General features: G+C 45.0%; 2 protein-coding genes and 1 long non-coding RNA gene across 12 annotated transcripts in view; 2 read left to right on the top strand and 1 right to left on the bottom strand.

Moving 5' to 3' along the window:
* The window catches only part of znf638 (zinc finger protein 638), a 19,892-nt gene extending 14,481 nt beyond the window's left edge, over positions 1-5,411 (top strand). For 2 of the 3 annotated variants that reach the window (XM_088990413.1, XM_088990415.1), the window contains 7 exons: positions 114-2,117; positions 3,353-3,452; positions 3,546-3,641; positions 3,714-3,962; positions 4,727-4,837; positions 4,922-5,043; positions 5,135-5,411. In XM_088990413.1, the coding sequence (XP_088846539.1) occupies positions 114-2,117; positions 3,353-3,452; positions 3,546-3,641; positions 3,714-3,962; positions 4,727-4,837; positions 4,922-5,043; positions 5,135-5,191 (2,739 nt within the window). In that variant the 3' untranslated portion in view covers positions 5,192-5,411. The remainder of the gene's footprint in view (positions 1-113; positions 2,118-3,352; positions 3,453-3,545; positions 3,642-3,713; positions 3,963-4,726; positions 4,838-4,921; positions 5,044-5,134) is intronic. The other variant, XM_088990416.1, reaches the window with a different exon arrangement.
* LOC148902109 (uncharacterized) overlaps positions 1-20,370 on the bottom strand; it is a 20,601-nt gene extending 231 nt beyond the window's left edge. The window contains exons 1-3 of one of the 2 annotated variants that reach the window (XR_016114242.1): positions 20,293-20,370; positions 20,063-20,181; positions 12,234-12,324 (exon numbers count right to left, since the gene is read on the bottom strand). This is a non-coding gene — a long non-coding RNA (uncharacterized LOC148902109). Of the gene's footprint in view, positions 1-12,233; positions 12,325-20,062; positions 20,200-20,292 lie in introns of those variants that run through there. The other variant, XR_016114241.1, reaches the window with a different exon arrangement.
* dysf (dysferlin, limb girdle muscular dystrophy 2B (autosomal recessive)) overlaps positions 9,995-20,723 on the top strand; it is a 36,510-nt gene continuing 25,781 nt past the window's right edge. For 2 of the 7 annotated variants that reach the window (XM_088990422.1, XM_088990421.1), the window contains exons 1-26: positions 9,995-10,396; positions 11,926-11,981; positions 12,069-12,160; positions 12,249-12,354; positions 13,582-13,705; positions 13,792-14,048; positions 14,435-14,563; positions 15,533-15,595; positions 15,667-15,717; positions 15,801-15,831; positions 15,902-16,017; positions 16,107-16,233; positions 16,300-16,403; positions 16,476-16,544; positions 16,618-16,661; positions 16,750-16,832; positions 17,984-18,016; positions 18,109-18,224; positions 18,301-18,414; positions 18,510-18,687; positions 18,771-18,895; positions 18,967-19,073; positions 19,167-19,362; positions 19,425-19,571; positions 20,089-20,220; positions 20,300-20,466. In XM_088990422.1, coding sequence (XP_088846548.1) covers positions 10,309-10,396; positions 11,926-11,981; positions 12,069-12,160; positions 12,249-12,354; positions 13,582-13,705; positions 13,792-14,048; positions 14,435-14,563; positions 15,533-15,595; positions 15,667-15,717; positions 15,801-15,831; positions 15,902-16,017; positions 16,107-16,233; positions 16,300-16,403; positions 16,476-16,544; positions 16,618-16,661; positions 16,750-16,832; positions 17,984-18,016; positions 18,109-18,224; positions 18,301-18,414; positions 18,510-18,687; positions 18,771-18,895; positions 18,967-19,073; positions 19,167-19,362; positions 19,425-19,571; positions 20,089-20,220; positions 20,300-20,466 — 2,855 coding nt within the window. In that variant the 5' untranslated portion in view covers positions 9,995-10,308. Of the gene's footprint in view, positions 11,220-11,925; positions 11,982-12,068; positions 12,161-12,248; positions 12,355-13,581; positions 13,706-13,791; positions 14,049-14,434; positions 14,564-15,532; positions 15,596-15,666; positions 15,718-15,800; positions 15,832-15,901; positions 16,018-16,106; positions 16,234-16,299; positions 16,404-16,475; positions 16,545-16,617; positions 16,662-16,749; positions 16,833-17,983; positions 18,017-18,108; positions 18,225-18,300; positions 18,415-18,509; positions 18,688-18,770; positions 18,896-18,966; positions 19,074-19,166; positions 19,363-19,424; positions 19,572-20,088; positions 20,221-20,299; positions 20,467-20,723 lie in introns of all 7 variants that reach the window. The other 5 variants (XM_088990417.1, XM_088990420.1, XM_088990418.1 and 2 more) reach the window with 4 other exon arrangements.

Here is a 20,723-nt window from a genome sequence, read left to right on the forward strand (position 1 = left end):
ACTTCACCTTGCATTCTGTGATTTATTTATTTTTATTTCCTTTTTTAACCATAAAAACACTGTGTCGATGTCTGACAAATGTGCCAAATCTTGTTGTTGACTTCATCATTCAGAGGCAGGGGGCCGTTTCTTCAGATGCGGATCTTTTTGACGAGCAACCTTCCGATATGGATGAATTTGTCACCGTCGATGAAGTCGGGGAACTGGAGGACAGCGCAAGAGAGGCCCCGCCCCGACCCGAAAGATCATCTTCACTTCCCCCTTATAAACGGACCAGAGTGAGAGCCTCAAAACAGTCAAAGAGTTCCGCTTCCTCCCCGCTAGCCTTCTACAGGACCACCAGAAGCTCATCCAAAAGGAGCCTCTCTTCGGGGTCCGCGCCCGAGCTGCTTTCAAAGTCGCCCCCCTCCAAAAAAACAAAACAAGCAAAGGCTTCACCCCCGTTGTCCTCCACTGATTGTGGAGAAACGAATTTGGTGACAATGGCCAACGAGGAAAGTTACCAAGTGTTGGATAGCATCTGCGATGACCAAAACGACCAAACCCAGCCCTCTGGCGAAGTCGGCATCCTGGAGGCCGATGTCCCTGGAGGTGGCAGGACCCAGCTCCAAGCACCTCCGGAGCAGGACAACATCAGTCAGGTTGAAAATGCAGTGGAAGAGCAGATGCAAATAGACGCACTACAAGTTGAAGAGCGGGAAAATCAACCAGGAGAAAATGCTGTGAAGGATGAAGATGTAGATAAAGAGCGAATGGCGGATTCTTGCCCACAAAACAATGTGGACCCGCCCACAGCTGACCTTGGCAGACAAGTTGTCGACACTGAAGGTGGCCTGCTACTCAAAAAAGACTCTGTGGTCTCAGTACAAGAAGAAGAAGAAGAGGAAGGAGCAGAAGCATACCAGGTGATCGATTCGGTTGAAGAACAACTGGCTCCCACCGAAAATGAGCTCAGTGTGCTGGAACCTGCGTCAAGCAAAGCACTCAAGCGGAAAGGCCGCATACCCCCAAAGAACCCGAGGTCCACCACTGCTGAGCCAGAGACAGCGGGTAGGAGGCGGAGCACCAGAGGAAAGACGCAACAACAGATCAACCAAACATCGACCAAGGACGAGGAGGCCACTTTCCACATTATTGACTCTGTGGAGGATGAAGCGAGTGTCGCCCCGAGAGTCACCAGAGGAAAAAGAGGAAGACCGCCAAAGCGAGACCCAGCAAGTGAGATCACAGCTCAAGAAGAACAAGTTGCCACGGAAAAAATCAAGATGGAGACCGTCATGAAAAAAGAGCCCATCTATCAAGTCCTGGACCAGATGATGAGTTCTCCAGCCACGAGAAGTAATAGCAGGAGAGGCAAACCAAAGAAAGAGCTTGAAACGGAACAAAACGACACCATTGATGAAGAAGAGGCGGCAACGTTCCAGGTTCTGGACTCCGTGGAGGACGACGTGGGCCAAGATCAGCCGTCGACCGAGCGCTCGCCGTACGCTTCAGAAGACAAAGACGGGAGCCAGAGGACATCACCGGTCAAGCTTGAGGATGAGGAGGACGCAACGTATCAAGTGGTTGATTCTTTCGAGGAAGAGCCGAGCAAAGACGTTTGCGATCCGGTCAAGACAGAAGAGCAACAAACAGAAACGGGAGATGAAGCTACAAAATGTGAAGAGCAACAAGAGGCAGAAGTCAAAGGGGAAGATGTTCCTTCCCCAATGAAGATCGGGTTGCAACAGCACTCCGCTGCCAAGACAGACGAGCGACCGTCGCCGCTGGAAGGTCTGGAGTTGGACCAAGTCAGCGACGATGAGGAAAACTTCTTGCAGGACGGCACTCGGCAGGCAAAGGGGCGAGGCCAGAAGGAACGCAAGAAGATTCAAAACCGGGAGCGGAGCACGTCGAGCAGATGGCAGACCAGGAGACGCGAGGCTAAGGAAAAATTGGTCACGTTGGACCAAGTCGTAACGGCGGAGGTCGCCGATCAACGATCTCCGGACGCCGATGTCTCTGAGGGCGTGCTCGCTCTGGTTACTCTGGATGAAATTGTGCTCGAGCAGGAAGAGGCAAAGGGCGAACGCCCAGTCAGTGAAGCAGAATCTTCAGAGAACTGTCTGAACCCTGAGGTAACAAAAGTTCTTCTTCCTTCCTGAGCATGTCCTCCAAAGAGCATCTCGCAACAGCCGGATCAAAATTTGCGTGTCACATCACGATGCCTATACACACACCGCCACCCGCAATCCCGTTCCATAGCTAATTTATTGCATTTTAGTAGCCACAACTCATTCTAGTGGTCCTTACGTGCCACATTTTTCCTCTCGGTTTTCGTCTGATTGTTTGAGAAATTTAATCTGTGCACGAAAACATGATCGTTTAAAAAAAACCCATGTCGCCTCTATCAAACCCGACATCCCAGAGCCCATTATGTAAAAGCAGTTATAGTCGATCGACATCACCGGTGTGAAAATCAAGGCCCAGGTGCCAGATCTGGCCCGCTGTGTCAATTTATGTGGCCTGCAAAAGCAATTCAAGCATTGTCAATGCATCATTTCTTCTCTTGTTTTGTTTTTTGAAGTCTGAATCAAAATCTCGATTACCATATATTCCGGTGTATAAAGCACACCGGCGACTAAGGTGCACTCCCAATGAATGGTGTATTTTTAAACTTTTTTCATATATAAGGTGCACCGGGGTATAAGGCGCAACTTCAATGAATGAAAAACGTTTTCCAAATATACAAACGTTTTTCAAATATAAGTCACAGCACATTATAAGGCGCTAAAGTAGAGGCTTGGGTGACGCACTACTTCTACAGGGGAAAATGGAGTCATAGCTGCTGACAGTCGTTGCGAGACCTGTTGTGGCTCAGTATTACTTGACATATAAAGGCGCACCTGCGTATAAGGCGCAGGGTCATCTTTTGAAGAAAATCAAGGCTTTTTGGGTGTGCCATATACACCGGAAAATACGGTAGATGTGATTCGATTAGCCTTTATTAGTCTTTGTTATTCTCACAGTGGAGAAATTCACATTTCACAGCAGCAAAGTTATGAAATTGTTAAATTGTTATATAATGTAGTCATTAATTTTTTTTCAGCAATTCATGCTTCTTAACTTCTGATCCTTAACTAGCTATCCATTAATTTGTTGTTCGCTGTGTACGTAATATCTGGAAGTGGTTGAACAAAATTCACAGTCATAACGGCCCTCCAAGGTGACTATGATGTAGCATGACAAAAATGAATTTGACACAACTGGTCAACATGGATGATTACGAAACATGACAGTAGCAGTACAGAAGTACATTTTTTTGTTCTTCGATCTTTCGAGATGGCCCTTGGTGACTAGTTGCATTTTGCAGGCTCTTTTGACTTTGGATGAAACTGGAGATGAGGAATACCACCGTGAGAATCGTGAATCTGTCGGGATGCCTCAATGCACCAAACATTGCGACGATGAAGGTACGATGTCTCGTCGATAAAGAACAAAACATGGAAATGGTCGTTCAAAGGTGTGCCGGAGATGCAATGCCTTTTGCTTTATTTTCCATGTAGAGGACAACGCAACTTTGGTGACGCTGGACCAAGTGGGACATGTTGAAGAGGACGTCCTACTCGTCGCAATTGAGGAGCGACAGCAATCGGCTTCCGGTGAGTCTCAAAGATGGTCTGACAAAGTGATATGAATCGGAATGAACTTGACAGACTTTTGTTGTGCTGCAGTGACAATTTCGACCGGCGAGAGCCACGGCGAGACAGAGGCAGCAACATCAGCCGATGAGCCCCGGCTTCCATGCGTCCTCCCAGAGGAGACGGAGAGAGAGGCGGAGGAAGCGGAGGCGGGGGAGAGGGAAAAGGAGCAAAAGAAACAAGAGAATGCAGAGGAGGAGGAAAGCATAATGGCGGAGAAGGAAAATGAGGAGTTAGCCGCATCTGCTCGGCAGCCTTTGCAAGGTCCAGTGCAAAAATTGGGTACATCTTCTGACGTAGCAGAACCACAATTTTCGGCCAATAGAACCGGAAAATTTGGAATGATTTCAGAATTGAACTACTCATATTATGTCAAAGTGGCATTTATAGAGCTATCATGGATATATTATAGGGGATTATTTTACCTTTTAACAGTAAGGTAAGCTTATTAACTCATTCATACCAGACGTGCAAAAATGTGTCCACTCCAGTCAATGAAATTGCAGGACCCACTGAATATTGAATTTTAGGACTACATAAATATTAAATGCATCATAAGAAACCTTAGACGTTTTTCTTTCATCAGAAAAAAAAGTTAATTCATAAATTATATGGGTTTAGAGTTATATGTGCTTGAAATGAGGGCGGCTGTCCAAAATGCAATGCTATATGTACATATTGGTTTCATTTAGCACTTTAACAACAGTTGAAGCTGGAACAAAGCACTAACATGGAAACAAGGCAAATGCTGCCCCCTTGTGGAAGGGAAAAACATTGCCAGAGGCCATGGCCAGCACTGTATCGGCACCCAAACAATAAAAAACAAAACCCGAACTAATTCTGGAATGGCGCTCCATGTCATATTTTCAATTCGCGAATACGTTTGTGAATGGCAGTGAATGAGTTAAGGACGAAATACTTAATTGTTGAGATGACACCAAAAAAATTGACTGGTAGGAAGACGTGTATCAAGTCTTGGTTAGTTGAGTTTTTGCCGCAGGACACGACCATGTGGCCGATCATGTGACCTTTGAATTGTGCAACAGGTAAACGCACGGCCGAGCTGATTTCACCGGCAGCAAAACGATCACGTTCCGAGTCTCCCTGTGGTACTCCAGCTTTCGATCTCCCACCGTTCAAACCCAACAACCCCCTTGGTACTAAACACACTGAGTTACTTGGATTATTCTTTTCTCTTTTTTGTGCAGTGGTCAATTCATGTCTTGTCTATTGGGGTGCAGGTACAGAATTTGTCGTGCCGAAATCTGGTTATTTCTGCAAACTCTGCTCGATATTTTACCTGAAAGAAAACATCGCCAAAGACACGCACTGCAGCAGCCGGAGGCACTATGACAATTTGAAGGTGTGCTTCGTGTAAAGCCCTTTTAATGAACACATACAGTGAGGTTTTTTTCTCGCAAATCTGACCTTTGTGTAATGTTGCCTCTCCACAGAAATATTACCACAAACGTGAACAGAATTCAAGATCACCCACTCAAGACTCTGTCTGATTGAGCTCTTTTTCAATGACTGTCCAATGTTTTTTTTTTTTTCTTTTTTTGTCTTCTTTTGTCTTTACACCTGCAATCAGTTGTCCATCGCAAAATCCCATTTTGGAGCTCTTTCATGTTCAAGTTTTTAGCTGATTTAGTTTTGATTATTTTTTTTTATGTAGATTGACTGTAGAGGGGAGACAATAAAAGTTGTATCTGTCAAGAGGTTTTTAACCTACATTCATGTTATAATGCTTTTCTTTTCTTTTTTTTAGAGGCAGGCTGTAATTCTTCTATAATACAAAAACAGGCTAGTTACCTTTATGATGACAGGCAAAGGGGATGTAAGTGTTTGTTATGTAGAGTATAATATTACTATGACAAATAATTCTGTGATGTCCGTCCATTTTTCGTACCGCTTATTCCTCATTAGGGTCGCAGGGGGTGCTGTCTATCTCAGCTGTACAGTATAATATTAATATGACAAATAATTTGGGTTGAGGGAGATGGTGCGGCACACACAGTGTCATTTATCAACAAATTTACCATTCAAACAACGTTTATATGTTTATTTATTTGTAGATTTCCTTCAGGCATTTGTCGTTGACACCTAACAATTGAGAAAAGTCCTCCACGAACGCAACAGTAAATGTTTTTTCCACCAGAATGAATGGAGGTCTTGACTTTGGAATATTGATAGAAAATAGACAGAATAAAGGTTATCATATTTACAAGTTTCATCTTGTGGAATGCTTGGATGGCCGAACATGTGTGACTGTGGCGTCACACGTGTGTATGATTTTGTCTTTCAATTCCTTGATCTCCTTGTAATGCGTCTCACCCTGACGCATAGCACACGCTTGAAAATTGTATAAAAGGAGCTGTCGCGGGACAGAGAGATTGGGCGAACCACGGGGCAGAATCATCTCGGACTCAGACCCGGACAGACACACCGCTCGCAGAGACCTGCTCAGCATCGCACGGAGTTTCACAGCACGACTTGCTCGACTCCACGCCGCGATCAAGCTCTGCGCGTCACCTGCCTGGGAGATCTGACAACGAACCTACTTACAAATAAAGAGAAACATCAAACTCTTTATGACCACAAGGCCAGTACACAATATGAACAGACCCAGCCCATACTTGAGTAAGAGAGCTAACCCAAGACGGAAGGGAGTATTTGGTACTCTCCTGCACAAGAACATATCATTAGCTAGGTTATAAATGATCAGTTCATGGAAAGGCCAACCATTAAAATGTCGATGTTCTGTTAGTTTATGGATGCTTGTGCTTGTACCAGGAGACGTCCAGGGCCGTGGTATTCAAATAAAGAAGGCTTCGTTTTACTAATGTGTCACTTGAATTTGCGTGTATTATCAAAAACCTAGTCTTAGGCTCCAGAGGTCAGGTGTCAGTCGAGAAGCGCGCAGAGTGGCTTCATGAAATGTGCGCCTCCTGGCGGCAGTAAAGAACAAACCTTCCTGTGTTCGAGTATTTGTTCAGTGTCCGAGCGAACGCCTCTGACAAATGTGTCGAAAAGAAAGCAAGATGTCGAATCGTGGGTTTATTAACGACATAAGCACTATTCATATTAATAGTGAGTATCATTACAAAGTTATTTTAAATACTATATTCTGACATTTTGTGGAAATCACGTGCGTTCTGCGTGCGTGTGTGTGCGTGTGTGTGTGTGTGTGTGTGTGTGTGTGTGTGTGTGTGTGTGTGTGTGTGTGTGTGTGTGTGTGTGTGTGTGTGTGTGTGTGTGACTCACTGAAAAACATTTCTAAATATTTTACTTCTATGGCTCCCATTGTTAAAAATAGACCGTTGTACAAAGTACAAAATATAGTTTTCCATGTTGCTGTGCCGACGACCATTATGTGTTTGGCAGCCTTTTACTGAGCATCTTCATCTTTATTAAGTTTATAGAGTTGCTTGTTCTGTAGCCGCAAGGAGACACAAGCCAGTGTCTTCTTGTGCCGGTCCCAAGCCCGGATAAATACAGAGGCTTGTGTCAGGAAGGGCATCCGATGTAAAAAATTTGGCCAAAACAAACATGAGAATCAAACCTCTGAAGATGGAGGACACTGATTCGCTGTGGCGACCCCTTGAAGGGAAAAGCCAAAAGGAAAAGAAAATTGTGAGGGATGTAGTCCAAAACAATAGTGTTAATTTCACAAATCATGTTCAAATCCACATTTAAAGGACAACCGACGTCCCCGGATAAGTTGTGTCCATAATTTGTAAAATGGCTTCAAATGACTTCTACTGAGCGTATTTTACAAATATTCCACTGCATATAGCTATATTTTACGTTTTAAGACTCGCACTGAATATTCAGGAAGTCTTGTTTTTGAGTTGGTGACGAGTCCGTACGTGACGTCACTAAAGGACCGACCTTGACCGTAAAAAAGATGCATTGTAGCGGTCCTTCCATCACGTCAATGTATTTTGCTGTACTTGTTTGGTCTGGGGTCCTCGTGTTGCACCCAAAAGCCGCCTGAAGGCCAGAAGAGGGCGTCCAAGCACCATATAAGGAATTTATCAGCCTGTGGAAGCGGAGGTGGCCACTGGAGGTCGCCATTTGGTGCCTCTTTCTTTTGGGGTGAGAGATTTTTTCCCCCAATGTTGCCTCAAAATGGCACATATAATTCTTTACTCGATTGCAAACATGTATGCTTTCCTCTTCAGAACTATTTGAATCATATTCATAACTGGATGTGTCACAAGAAAGCATATTCTCCCAATCTGAAGCCATTGTTTTGATTCTCCAGCAAGGCAAGACGTCTTGGGGTGACACCATGAACAAGGGGGCGGGACCTTCTGAAACTGGCCACTTCCGGGTTCATTTTTTTTTGCAGATTTTGGACACGCTAAGTCATTTTTGCATTTGACTAAAAATATCAACTGTGTGTTTTGGGTATTTTAGATGCTATAAAACGTTTTTCTGGTGTCCAAAATCTGCAAAAAAATGAACCCGGAAGTGGCCAGTTTCAGAAGGTCCCGCCCTCTTGTTCTTGGTGTCACCCCAAGACGTCTTGCCTTGCTGGAGAATCAAAACAATGGCTTCAGATTCAGAAAATATGCTTTTTTGTTACTCATCCAGTTATGAATATGATTCAAATAGTTCTGAAGAGGAAAGCATACATCTTTACAATTGATTAAAGAATTTATTCCGGTCATTTTAATAATAATAATAATACATTTAATTTCAAGCGCCTTTCAAAACACCCAAGGACACTTTACAATAAAAACAATAAAACAAAGCACATAACAATAAAACCATAAGTAAAATGATACATAATAAAATAGCAGATAGAACTATACATTGAAAGCAATTTTAAACAAGTGGGTTTTGAGGTGAGCCTTGAAAATAGGGAGGGAGTCAATATTGCGGATGTTGGGTGGAAGAGAATTCCAGAGTTTGGGAGCAGAGCGGCTGAAAGCTCTGCAACCCATCGTGGTGAGACGGGCAGAGGGCACATAGAGGTGAAGGGAGGATGAAGATCTGAGGGACCGAGAGGGAACAGAGATTTGAAGCAGGTCAGAAAGATAGGGAGGGGCAAGGTTATGGATGGCTTTGAATGTAAACAGAAGTATTTTGAATTCGATACGATGATTAACAGGGAGCCAGTGGAGCTGCATGGTGATGTGGTGAAAGGAGGGGCTTCTAGTGATGATCCGGGCTGAAGAATTTTGGACTAGTTGGAGTTTATGGAGAAATTTCTGGTTGATACCGAAGAGAAGTGCGTTGCAATAATCGATGCGGGAGGTGACGAGACTGTGGATAAGGATAGCAGTGGTGTGAGGGGTGAGCGAGGGACGGAGACGGTTAATATTACGGAGGTGGAAATAAGCAGACCGAGTTATGTTATTTATATGGGACTGAAAAGATAGTGAGCTATCGAGGATGACACCCAGGCTCTTGACCTGAGGGGAGGGGGACACGGTTGAACTGTCAATGGTGAGAGAGAAACTGTTAGTTTTGTGGAGGGTGGATTTGGTACCGACAAGGAGAAGTTCGGTTTTGTCATTTTGATGCATCTGGAGAGAAATGTAGTGAGAAATGTAGGTACTCAAAGTACCCAAAAAAAGGCAGAAGAGGGCGACAAACCTCCGTGTAAATTGTCTCCCCGGACGTTTTGTAAGCGAACATCAAATACATTGTTGAAGTCTTGACACAACACACAACGATTCACCATCGCGTTATTTATGTGTTTTCCTTCTAATTTTGCCATCAACACAGATGAACACGAAGTTCTCAGACCAAACAAAGTACCGCAAAATGTATTGACGTGATGCAAGGTATGTCCTTTCTCGGTGAGGGGTGTTCCTTCAGTGACGTAGGGTGAGGACTTGTCACCAACTCAAAAACAAGACTTCCGGAATATTTAGCGCGAGTCTTAAAACGTAAAATATAGCTATATGCGGTGGAATCTTTGTAAAATACGCTCAGTAGAAGTCATTTGAAGCCATTTTACAAATTATGGACACAACTTGTCCGGAGACGTCGGTTGTCCTTTAAGTACTGTATAATCTTATGTCCTGGATAAAAATAAATAAACAGTAAGAAAGTCACAAGTACACCGCAGTTGTCATTTAGTACTGTATTCAGTTTAAAATAATTGCATTATGGTTGTTAAATCTTATGTTGTCCTATGAGTTTGGTGAAATCTGACCTCAGTGAACGTGTGCTTGGTATTTTGGCGAGCGAATGCACTTGTGGTCCTAAAATACCCTGTTGTGTGTGTGTGTGTGTCTGTGTGTGTGTGTGTGTGTGTGTGTGTGTGTGTGTGTGTGTGTGTGTGCGTGTGTGCGTGTGTGCGTGTGTGTGTGTGTGTGTGTGTGTGTGTGTGTGTGTGTGTGTGTGTGTGTGTGTGTGTGTGTGTGTGTGTGTGTGTGTGTGTGTGTGTGTGTGTGTGTGTGAGAGAGAGAGAGTTTGTGTCTATGCATGTGTCTCAGAGGGGGCATACTGAAGCAATGAGACCGTTTAGAGCAGCAGCTGTAATTCAGCAGTCGGTCTCTTTCTCTCTCTCTCGTTGTCGCTATGTAATGAGGGCCACTCGTCTCCGATCAGGATAACATTTGGACATTCCCACACGGTTCTGCTCTGATCGTGTGTGAGTGCGTGTGTCATGCTGCGTGTGTTCGTTCTGTGTGCAGAACGCCTGCGAACGCCGGATGACGACATTAGCGACGCCTACTGCACCGTTACTCATGAAGGTAAGGGTGTGGCCAAGGCAGCAGGGAAATGGGATAGAAACTTGAAATTGATGCGCGGAACTATACTCGTGATTATGTTTATTTGTGTTAGAATTGATCTAAGCACGGGTCCCCTTCCTCCTGCCAAACAGCTGAGAGGCTATTATTGGAAAGCTGGCTTCAGTACCCCCAGAGGGGGAGGGAAGGGTGCTGATTCAACGTCTCCATCCATTTTTTTTCTTTTTCACTAAAAGAGAAACTTGTACCAAAGCATACACAAACATGGCACAGATAAAAATCAATAAATAAAAGGGATAGTCGCATTGCAGTTTGCAAGAAACAGGTTCGGAAGAGAGAACAGGAAATGTTGGGATTTCCTCTGGATGTGAGGCGTGTGTGTGTGTGCGTGTGTGTGTGTGTGTGTGCGTGTGTGTGTGTGCGTGTGTGTGTGTGTGTGTGTGTGTGTGTGTGTGTGTGTGTGTGTGTGTGTGTGTGTGTGTGTGTGTTCAGGACACGCTCAATTGTTATCCAGTTTTTTCTGTGTGATCCAGTCTGGCGGAGAAGCGCCCACAGTGAGGACTTGTCTCCTTTGGGTTGTTGTTTTTTTCCAGGACAGGCAAAGATAGTGTTGTTATTTTTTATTTTTTTAATGTCATTTTTCTAAAAGTGTTGTTCCCTTTTTTTGCTGTTTTGTATTAGTCGTGACACAATCTCTTTCGGTGATGTAACGATCTACAACATCGTACTCACCAACTCTTTTAAAGTGTGACCATGTTACGTTGCGTTGTTCAGCGGGCCAACAACCTGAGGCACTCGGACCCCTTGGCGAGTGTCACCTTTCGAGGTAAGAAGAGCAAGGGTACCCAAGACCACCCGTTGCCTCCTTTAAATATCCCTCATCATTCAGGCGCTTTGACAAAAGTTGCTGAGTCATGTTTGTGTCATTGTTATGGAGGCCTGACCTAAAGTTTAAAATTGGTTCTGTTGTATTTCCATAAGTTAGTTGCAGCTTCTTCATGAGGTGAGAGCTTCCATTATAACTTCCTGCCTTTGTGTGAGCGCCATTTTATGCTGTACGATAAATCAATTGAAAGGCGCCTTCATCGTTCAGCCTCATCCCCAAACTGTCTGATTCCGCACCGAGTTCAGTGATGCGGTACAAACGTTTTCACAGGAAAACGGAACTGTTCAAGAGAAGCGGGTTCACGGCACCGCACTCCGGTCACCGTCTATTCTCAGCCCGTGAACCTGTGCCAAGCCGAAGCCGACAGGAAGTGGACGTTTTGCCACTTCCCGTCCGTCCCAGAGACGTCAAGTCAGAATGCGTGTTCACGGGAGATGGAGACTAAGCGCACTCTCTTGACCCTTCCGAGGAAGGGCGGAGGTGTTTTGTTAAGATATCTGCCAAGAGCGGAGGTGCGCTTACATGGGTGTTTTTGCGTGCGCTCACGCGAAAAACAGGAAAGCAAACAACCATGAGAAAAGAATGACTCTTTTCCGTGTACAAAGACGCATATGAGATAAATCATATTCCCTCTTCATTTCCTCAGGGTCAAAAAAGAAGACCAAGGTCATCAAGAACAATCCCAATCCAGTTTGGAACGAGGTGGGGCTCCGCCAGAATTTTGCAAAATGTGAGACTCAAAAAGCCATCGGGTGAATTTACAGCTCCGATGTCAACTTTCACCTCCAGGGCTTTGAATGGGATCTAAAGGGAATTCCTCTGGACCCGGGAGCTGAGCTTCACTGTGTCGTCAAAGACCATGAGAAGATGGGAAGGAACAGGTGACTACAACTAACGCTAGCATTGAAAAAGCCTGGATGAGATGTTTCCAGATTTTTCCAGACGTTTACATACGTGGCTTGTGTGCAGGTTCTTGGGTGAAAGTCGGCTTGCCGTCAGAGATGTCCTCACTTCTCCCAACTTTGCCGCCTCCTTCACCGTCACTCTGTTGGACACCAAGAGGAACAACACAGGGGTGAGATAGTGAGGCCCAATGCTTTGGTCATATTTCTCAATACCAAATAAGTTTAACGCCGTTCCGGTGAACTGTTGAAAAAAATCATTGGCATTGCCCTACCCACTCTCGAAGGCCTGCTCACTGCAAGAATCAAGATGAGAGCATGGAAAAATCCTACTGGACCCACCGCACCTTGCCCACCACCTTTTCCAGCGACTCCCCTCTGTCGCGGTTTGTAAGGTGGCGATGGCAGGTGTGGATCCCAAAAAGCAGGCAGGAGGGAGCAGCAGGTTGTATTTGAGAAATTGTATTAAAATAAAGTCAAGAGGAACAAAATCTAAAACGTTAATATCATTTGAACAGAAAAATACAAAGTATCAAAAGAAAAAGCAAGAGTAAAAGTCTGCCAAGATGAAACAAACACATGCACAGAATACAATGCATACACAATGCATACAATTGCATATAATGACCCGACACTGAATGGTCGTGCTGGGAGTCCTTTTAAATGTCACTGATTGGGAACGACCAGGACCTGCGAGGCAACAGGCAGGGCTGACAGCGCTACCCGTTGGTTGCCAATCCAAACGTGGCAGTCCGCCACTGATCGGGACGACCAGCACCTGTGCAGGTGCAGGCGGGGCCGACAGCGCCACCCATTGGTCGCCAACCAGATCATGACACCCTCAGGCAGGCGCTACCGATCCATGCGCACCAAATACAGCAGACAGCTTCTTCTCACTAGCCAAAATCCAATCTGGCCCCTTTTGCAAACTGTTTGGAGACACGAGGCCCAACAGAGGATGACCTTCCTGAGGCTGCTGAAGAAGCATGGCCTGCCATAGGTACGACAGTTCTACATGGCAGTCATCGAATCAATCCTGTGTTCTTCCATCAAGGTTTGGTTCGGGGCAGCCACAAAAATACACAAAATCCGACTTCAACGGACAGTTAGGATGGCGGAAAAAATCATTGGCACCGCCCTACGCACTCTCAAGGACTTGCTCACTGCAATAATCAAGACAAGGGCGTGGAAAATCCTACTGGACCCCCAGAACCCTGCCCACCACCTTGTCATGTCTCTATCTTTGATGATACTGGTGCAGCGTGTTCTACCGGAGACAAATTCCTTGTATGTTCTACATACTTGGCCTATAAAGATGATTCTGATTCTGTTGTGATGGATTCCACTGATGTTGATGTTTTGTTTCGTCCTGATTTGGTGAAACAATGTTTTCGTTGTAGGCTACCCTCACCCTGCAGGTATCCTACATCCCGCCTCCCGGGTCAGCTCCCATGTTCCAGTCGCCATCGCTGCCCGAGTCCTTGCCTCACAGCAACCCCAATGTGGAGCTGGACACCATCACAAGTAACAAGTCTCTCGCCCCAGCTGGAAATTGGCGTCGGTTGCCTGCTGTCCCTTTTTTTTTGACGTGTTGACGTCTGTGGGTGCAGTGATCTCCCTGGACACGCTGGGCGAGGAGGACACGGAGAGCATGATCATGCTGGATGTCCCGGAAGAGCAAGGCGCGGACGACGGACGCTCCATGGTAGTGGTCGGTCCACAGGGGCCTCAGGCCCAGGAGTCACCTACCGCCCAGACCCCCAAACCCTCGGCGTCGTCTTACAACACTCGCAGGGGACTGAAGAGGAGACGGAGGGGTACCACAAGTCAGCCCAAACCACTTCCCAACAAGCCTCAGGATATTCAGGTACCAAAACAGCCACATGCGCCTGCATTCACTCAACCCGGAATAACTCAAATAGATAGAAAGCTAGCCAGCTAGCTAATAGATAGCCAGCCAGATAGCTAGGTCGGTAGATAGCTAATAGCTAGCTAGCTAATAGATAGACAGCCAGATAGCCAGCTAGATAGATAGATAGCTAATAGACAGCAAATATATAGCAAATAGGTAACTATCTAGGTAGCCAATGCCTTGTTTTGGTCTCACCAGCAACAGTTTGGATCGTGGCCATCGTGCCAGTTTCAAGAGAGTGTTGAAAGGCGCTAAGAAATCAAATGCATTATTATTATTATTAAAACGGGCCCCTGAGCGCCTCCTGATGGCTCATACTCATGTTGACGCCTCCGGTACAGGTTCGCGTGAGGGTAATCCAGGCTCGACAGCTACCAGGAGTCAACATCAACCCGGTCGTCAAGATTACGGTCGCTGGTCAGAGCAGGAGGACGCGCATCCGTAAAGGCAACAACCCGAGCTTTGATGAGGTAAAATACAACGGAATGGATTCAAAGAGTCAATTCATTATATTAGTTTATAAAGCGCTTTAACAACAGCTGAAGCTGGAACAAATAAAAAAAGGGCAAATGCTGCCCCCTTGTGGAAAATAAAACAACATTGCCAGAGACCGTGGCCAGCGCTTTATCGGCATCCAAGCATGAAAAAAACCCGAATGGCGCTCTGTCATATTTTCAATTCCCAAATAAATTCGTGAATGGCAGTGAATGAGTTAAATGAATGACAAAAATGTATTTTATTGTGACAAAATAAGTTTTTTTGTGTGCACTATAGGGCAAAAAACTGCACCTTGAATGAATAACATATTTTTTTAAGAATTAAATATATAATAATAATAATGATAAATATTATATGTATATACAATACATAAGTGTATACACACACACACACACACACACACACACACACACACACACACACACACACACACACACATATATATATATATACATATACATATATATATATATATATATATATATATATATATATATATATATAGTAAAGTCTCGTTATATGGATATTCAAGGGAGTCCGAAAAAATATCGATATAACCGGGACTATCGATATATCCGACCCTGTTTGCATGTAATATATATATATATATATATATATATATATATATATATATATATATATATATATATATGAGTGTGTATATGTATATATGTGTATATGTGTGGAGGGAAACATTTCCTCCATTCAGCAAACACGTAAAAAATACATTTTGATACTGTTACGGTAAATTAGACGTCACAACACTCATAATAGTGCAAAGTAATAACAATCACAAAAACAATAATAACTCTAAAGCAACAGTATAATAACTCCATATTGTTCACTCAACGTCCGTATTCACAATACATTCAACTTTGTTCAACAGTAAACATACAAAAGAAACACATAAAGCTCACTTTCCCTTCGCCCCTCACGCGTAGACTTTCTTCTTGAACTTCTTTGAGACGCCATCCGACCTGTTTGACGAAGCCATCTTCATAGCAGTGAGTGGCCATCACCCTCTATTCCGCCCCACTTCCCAGAATTGACGGGCCCGTTCATGTATGCTCGACAGGTGTGTGATTCGCGCTCGCTTAGAACGGACGCCGTCGTCGGAGAATTCAAGGTGAGCATTCAGTGTGCGATCAAAAGTGAGGCCTTCCCCCCACACCCCACCTTGAATTTGACTGAGTGGGCTTGTGTCGACAGCTGGACGTGGGCGCCATCTACAACGAGCATCGTGAGTAGCGAGGAGCTTTCCGTCGCCTCGTTACAAGCCATGTGAATGAAGTATCTTTGGTCTTTGGTAGGACACTGCTACTTGAGGAAATGGGTGCTCCTCTGTGACCCCGACGACCTGTCTGCAGGGGTTAAGGGTTACCTCAAAGTCAGCCTATGGGTGTTGGCCGCCGGAGATGAGCCGCCGGTGCGAACATTCATGACCTGAATCTTGTTTTGTGTGTCATCTTTAATTAATTTCCTGACACATTGTTGATCCTTCGAGTCCACTTTCAGGCGGACAAGCGCGAGTGCGTTGAAGACAAGGAGGATATCGAGAGCAACCTGTTGAGGCCCGCCGGTCTGTCCCTTAGAGGAGCAGCTTTCACTTTGAGGGTCTTCAGAGCCGAGGACCTTCCTCAGAGTGAGTCGTGTGCACGCTAGAGCAGTCGCGGACTCTGTCGGATGCCAACCCTGTCATCGTGTGCAGTGGACGATGCCTTCATGGATGGGATGAAGCAGATTTTTGGATTCGACAGCAATAGGAAGAACTTGGTAGATCCTCTAGTGGAGATCCATTTTGCTGGCAAAACGGTATCGACTGTAATTGAGGTCTTTGGCTATGTCGAGATACAGCTTAGATGTTCACAAATTGTTTTCGTATAGGTGTGCACAAAGGTTCTGGAGAAGAACGCCAATCCGCAGTGGCACCAGAGCCTCACAATGCCAATTCGGGTGAGACCCCAAGTTGATGAAATGTGATGAGACGTTCGAGAAGTCTTCATTGTTTCTCATTTCTCCCACCCAGTTTCCGTCCATGTGTGAGAAGATGAGGATCCGACTTCTTGACTGGTTGAGCCATTTGTTTTAGCCATTTACATTTGCGTCCTTAAATCACGTAAAATATTTTCCTTTGATTCCCTCCGTGTTCTCCCGACAGGGACCGAGCCAGTCACAACGATGTCATCGGCACCGTCCACCTTTGTATGTCTAAGATCTCGGCACCCGGAGGCGAGATTGACGGTGAGTTGCGGTCCAAAACGTTTTTTGTTTGTTGGCTTGATAAAGTGTTTCGGATGCACTAGCTGAGACAATTACGTAAACTTTGTGCTTACCCCAAGTGCATACGGAACAGATCATTGCCCACTAACATCTTGGGAAAAATATGTCAACGTTCGCGTTATTTATTTATTTATTTATTTATTTTTGTTTTGTTTGGTTGGTTAATTTTTTAGTACTTCCTTAATTTATTTATTACCTGCTTTATGTATTTTTTGTTTATCAATTATTATTTTTATTTATACGTTTATTTAATTATTTTATTATTCATGTTTTGTTTATGTGGTTTATTTATTTATTACCTATTTTGTTTTTTTTTCTTTGTCTTTTATTTTTTTTTTATATATGTGTTTATTTGTTGTGTGGCCCGGCAGTCGAGTGGTTAGCACGCCGGCTTCACAGTGCAGAGGTCGCCTGTTCATGTCCCGCTCCGGCATCCCTGTTCGTGGGTTTTCTCTGGGTCCTCCGGTTTCCTCCCACATTCCAAAAACATGCATGGCAGGCTGATTGAACACTCCAAATTGTCCCCCAGTATGAGTGTGAGAGTGACTGTTGTTTGTCTTTGTGCGCCCTGTGATTTGCTGGCAACCAATTCAGGGTGTCCCCCACCTATTGCCCGAAGATGGCTGGGATAGGCTCCAGCAACCCCTCGTGACCCTAATGAGGAATAAGCGCTACGGAAAATGGATGGATGTTTATTTGTTTATTAGTGAAAATTTCTCATCTACTTTATTAATTTTTCTGGATGTCAAATTTTTTCTTAATTTGTTTATTTCGTAATATTTTATTACATACTTTATTTATTTGTCTATTTATCCATTTATTTATATGGTTATTTTCCCATTTATTTATTTGTCTATTTATCAGTTTATTTATACATTTGTTTATTTATCCATTTATTCATGTATCCATTTTTTTGTTTATTTATTTATTTATTTATTTATTGTGTGTGTGTGTGTGGGGGGGGGGGTGTTTGCTTGCATTTTGGGTAACCACACATCTCATAATCACTGCGGCATGCTTTCCTTTTCTTCACTCAACTTTGAAAAAACTTGATGACTCCTTTCTCTCTTTACTGTAAATGTCAATCTTTCTTTCTGACTTCCGTGCTTCAGACGACTTGAGCCCGCGGAGCGTCCCCTCTGGCAGTATGTTCTCTGTCCTTGTACTCATCTCTTGTCAATTCTGTCCAATGAAGGCGGTTGACGATTTCGGTTTCCGTTCATCTTTCCGTCCACAGTGGACGACACGCTCGGATTCCTTCCCACATTTGGCCCGTGTTTTGTCAACTTGTACGGCAGTCCAAGAGAATTCAGCACTTTCAATGACCCCCACGAAGACCTGAACTTGGGAAAAGTATTATTATTCTGGGCCCTTTCATGATGCGTCGTGTGTACCTTGCATACTCACACCGCTTTCTTCCGTCTCTCAGGGGGAGGGTGTGGCCTACCGAGGTCGCATCTTGCTGGAACTGACCACTAAACTGGTGGACAAACCGGAGCCTAAAAATGAAGACATCCCGTCGGATGATCTGCTCGTGGTTGAGGTGAGATGGAAGTAGGGGAAAATAGTCACAATGGAATTCATAAAAGAAGATAAACTGGCACTCTGACTACTCTTCATTTGCCCCCCCCCTTTCAGAAATTCCTCAGGAAGAGGAAGTTCTCCCTCTTTGTAGCATTCTACTCTGCCACGCTCCTGCAGGACGTTGACGATGCAGTCCAATTTGAGGTCAGCATCGGCAACTACGGCAACAAGTTTGACTACAGCTGCCTTCCGCTGGCCTCCACCACACAGTTCAGCAGGGCCGTGTTTGACGGTGAGTCACATGAGGGCAACCTGCACCTGTGCCAGCATGCGGCCATTTATGTCCTTCATGCGGAAGCGTTTTATTTCATCCAGGTTGTCACTACTATTACCTCCCGTGGGGAAACGTGAAGCCGGTGGTTGTTCTCTCATCGGCGTGGGAAGACATCGCCCCGAGGATTGAGGCTCTCAACACGCTTTTGGCTGCACTTGACCGACTGGTAAGTTTTAGCTTGTGGAGAAAGTCATGTTTGACATAGATGACTGGATATGTGTGTGTGTCTGTATCCAGGAAGTCAACTTGCAGCGGGTGCAGCTAGAATTGGAGGCGGGAAGCGATATGGACGAGCTGGAGTTTCGAGTGGTGGAGCTCTTGGATCAGGTCATCACAGACTGCAGGTAAACGGTTAAGATGACGAGAGAGATGAGGTACTGCTACTCAATGTTACAGATGACAAAAAGACTTTGTATGTCGTGTTGGGAACTCTTCAGTCAGGAGCTGCCTTCTCTGGACCACTGGCCGTGCGCCACCCCCTTGGACCGTTCGCTCCGACACATTCGCTCTCTGCACCTGCAGCAGATCATGACGGCAGCGCTGGCCCTCAAACACGGACCGGCAACGGACCTTTCCACAGTCATGGAGCAAGCAGAGGACTGGGCCGGCCGACTGAGGAGTTTGGCCGAAGAGGTGGGTGCGTCAAAAAAGCCGGTAAAAAAATCCGGAAGAAAGCTAATCGTGTCCTTCTGCAGCCCCAGAACAGCCTTCCTGACATCGTGATCTGGATGCTGCAGGGCGAGCGAAGGGTGGCGTACCACCGCATTCCGGCACATAGCGTCCTCTACTCTGAGCGCCACGGCGGAAAACATTGCGGACAGCTGCAGACCATCTTCCTCAAAGTGAGAAAACAAAACAAAAACACGCCTTTTCGCTAAACCAATGTTTCACAACCTCTATTGTGTAGTTGTTAAAAGAAATGCAAATAATTAGAGACCCTGCCATCTGAGGATGAAAAAAGAAACATTTGGAGTGAAAAAAAAAAACAACGTTCTGACTGTAATGAATTCCGAATGGGCAATATTTTTCACAAACATCATCCGAAAAAAGAAGAGTAAGGGAATTAACTAGGGAAAGTGGCAGTAGAACAGGCCAAAATCTAGATGTCGTGGTGTGGAGCGTACCAACAGACAGTAAAATGTCCTTAATATGACATGAACGTGCCGTTTAATCACATGAGCACATCTAAAGGTTTGCGGTGACGTCTCTTGGTGTCTATTTTTTGCCTTAAACACACGCTTATATTGTGAAAATACATGATTTGGAGTCAATTTTTGTGTCACAGCACAGTGGTCAGGAATGATTACTATTCACTGTATAGAAGGTTACTCACCTGCCATATTGTCCCTTGTGGGACAGTATCCACAAGGTGGCGTTGGAGAGGCCAAACTTCCTGGTCAGCTTCGGGTCAAAGTTTGGTTCGGACTGGCGGCCGACGACAAACACTTCAACCTGTACGCTGAGGGAAAGCTGTCAGTCTTCGCAGAAACCGTAAGGCCTAACTCCGACCTGCTCACTTCAACACCTGCCCAGCTCACTTGGAAACACGTTTTTCCCCCTCACCTGACAGTATGAGAATCAGACTCGGCTCGCGCTCGTAGGCAGCTGGGGAACGACGGGTCTGACATGCCCCAAATTCAGTGACGTGACCGGAAGAGTAAAACTGCCCAAGGAGAGTTTCAAACCCTCACCCGGTTGGACCTGGGCCGGCGACTGGTACATAAGTCCAGAGAGAACGTGAGTCATTACAGTTCAAAGAACAGCCCCCACCCCCTTGTCTGCTGGCAAAATAGTAATATTTGTATCTTTTTGTAGAGTAGTTAACGCCTTTCCCTCTTCTAATGTTATGTTGGACGGAGGTTGTTTGGCACTACTGAGAAGGGCTGATATTTTTATGCGTCGATCCTCTGCCTCTGCATACGCAAGTTTGCCAGCTCAATGGCAAGAACAAGACCCGGGAATTTATTAAAAATAAATAAAATATTATTTTAAAT

Source organism: Hippocampus bargibanti, linkage group LG02, assembly GCF_051943395.1.
Source record: "Hippocampus bargibanti isolate YZ-2025 linkage group LG02, ASM5194339v1, whole genome shotgun sequence".
NCBI lineage: Eukaryota > Metazoa > Chordata > Actinopteri > Syngnathiformes > Syngnathidae > Hippocampus > Hippocampus bargibanti.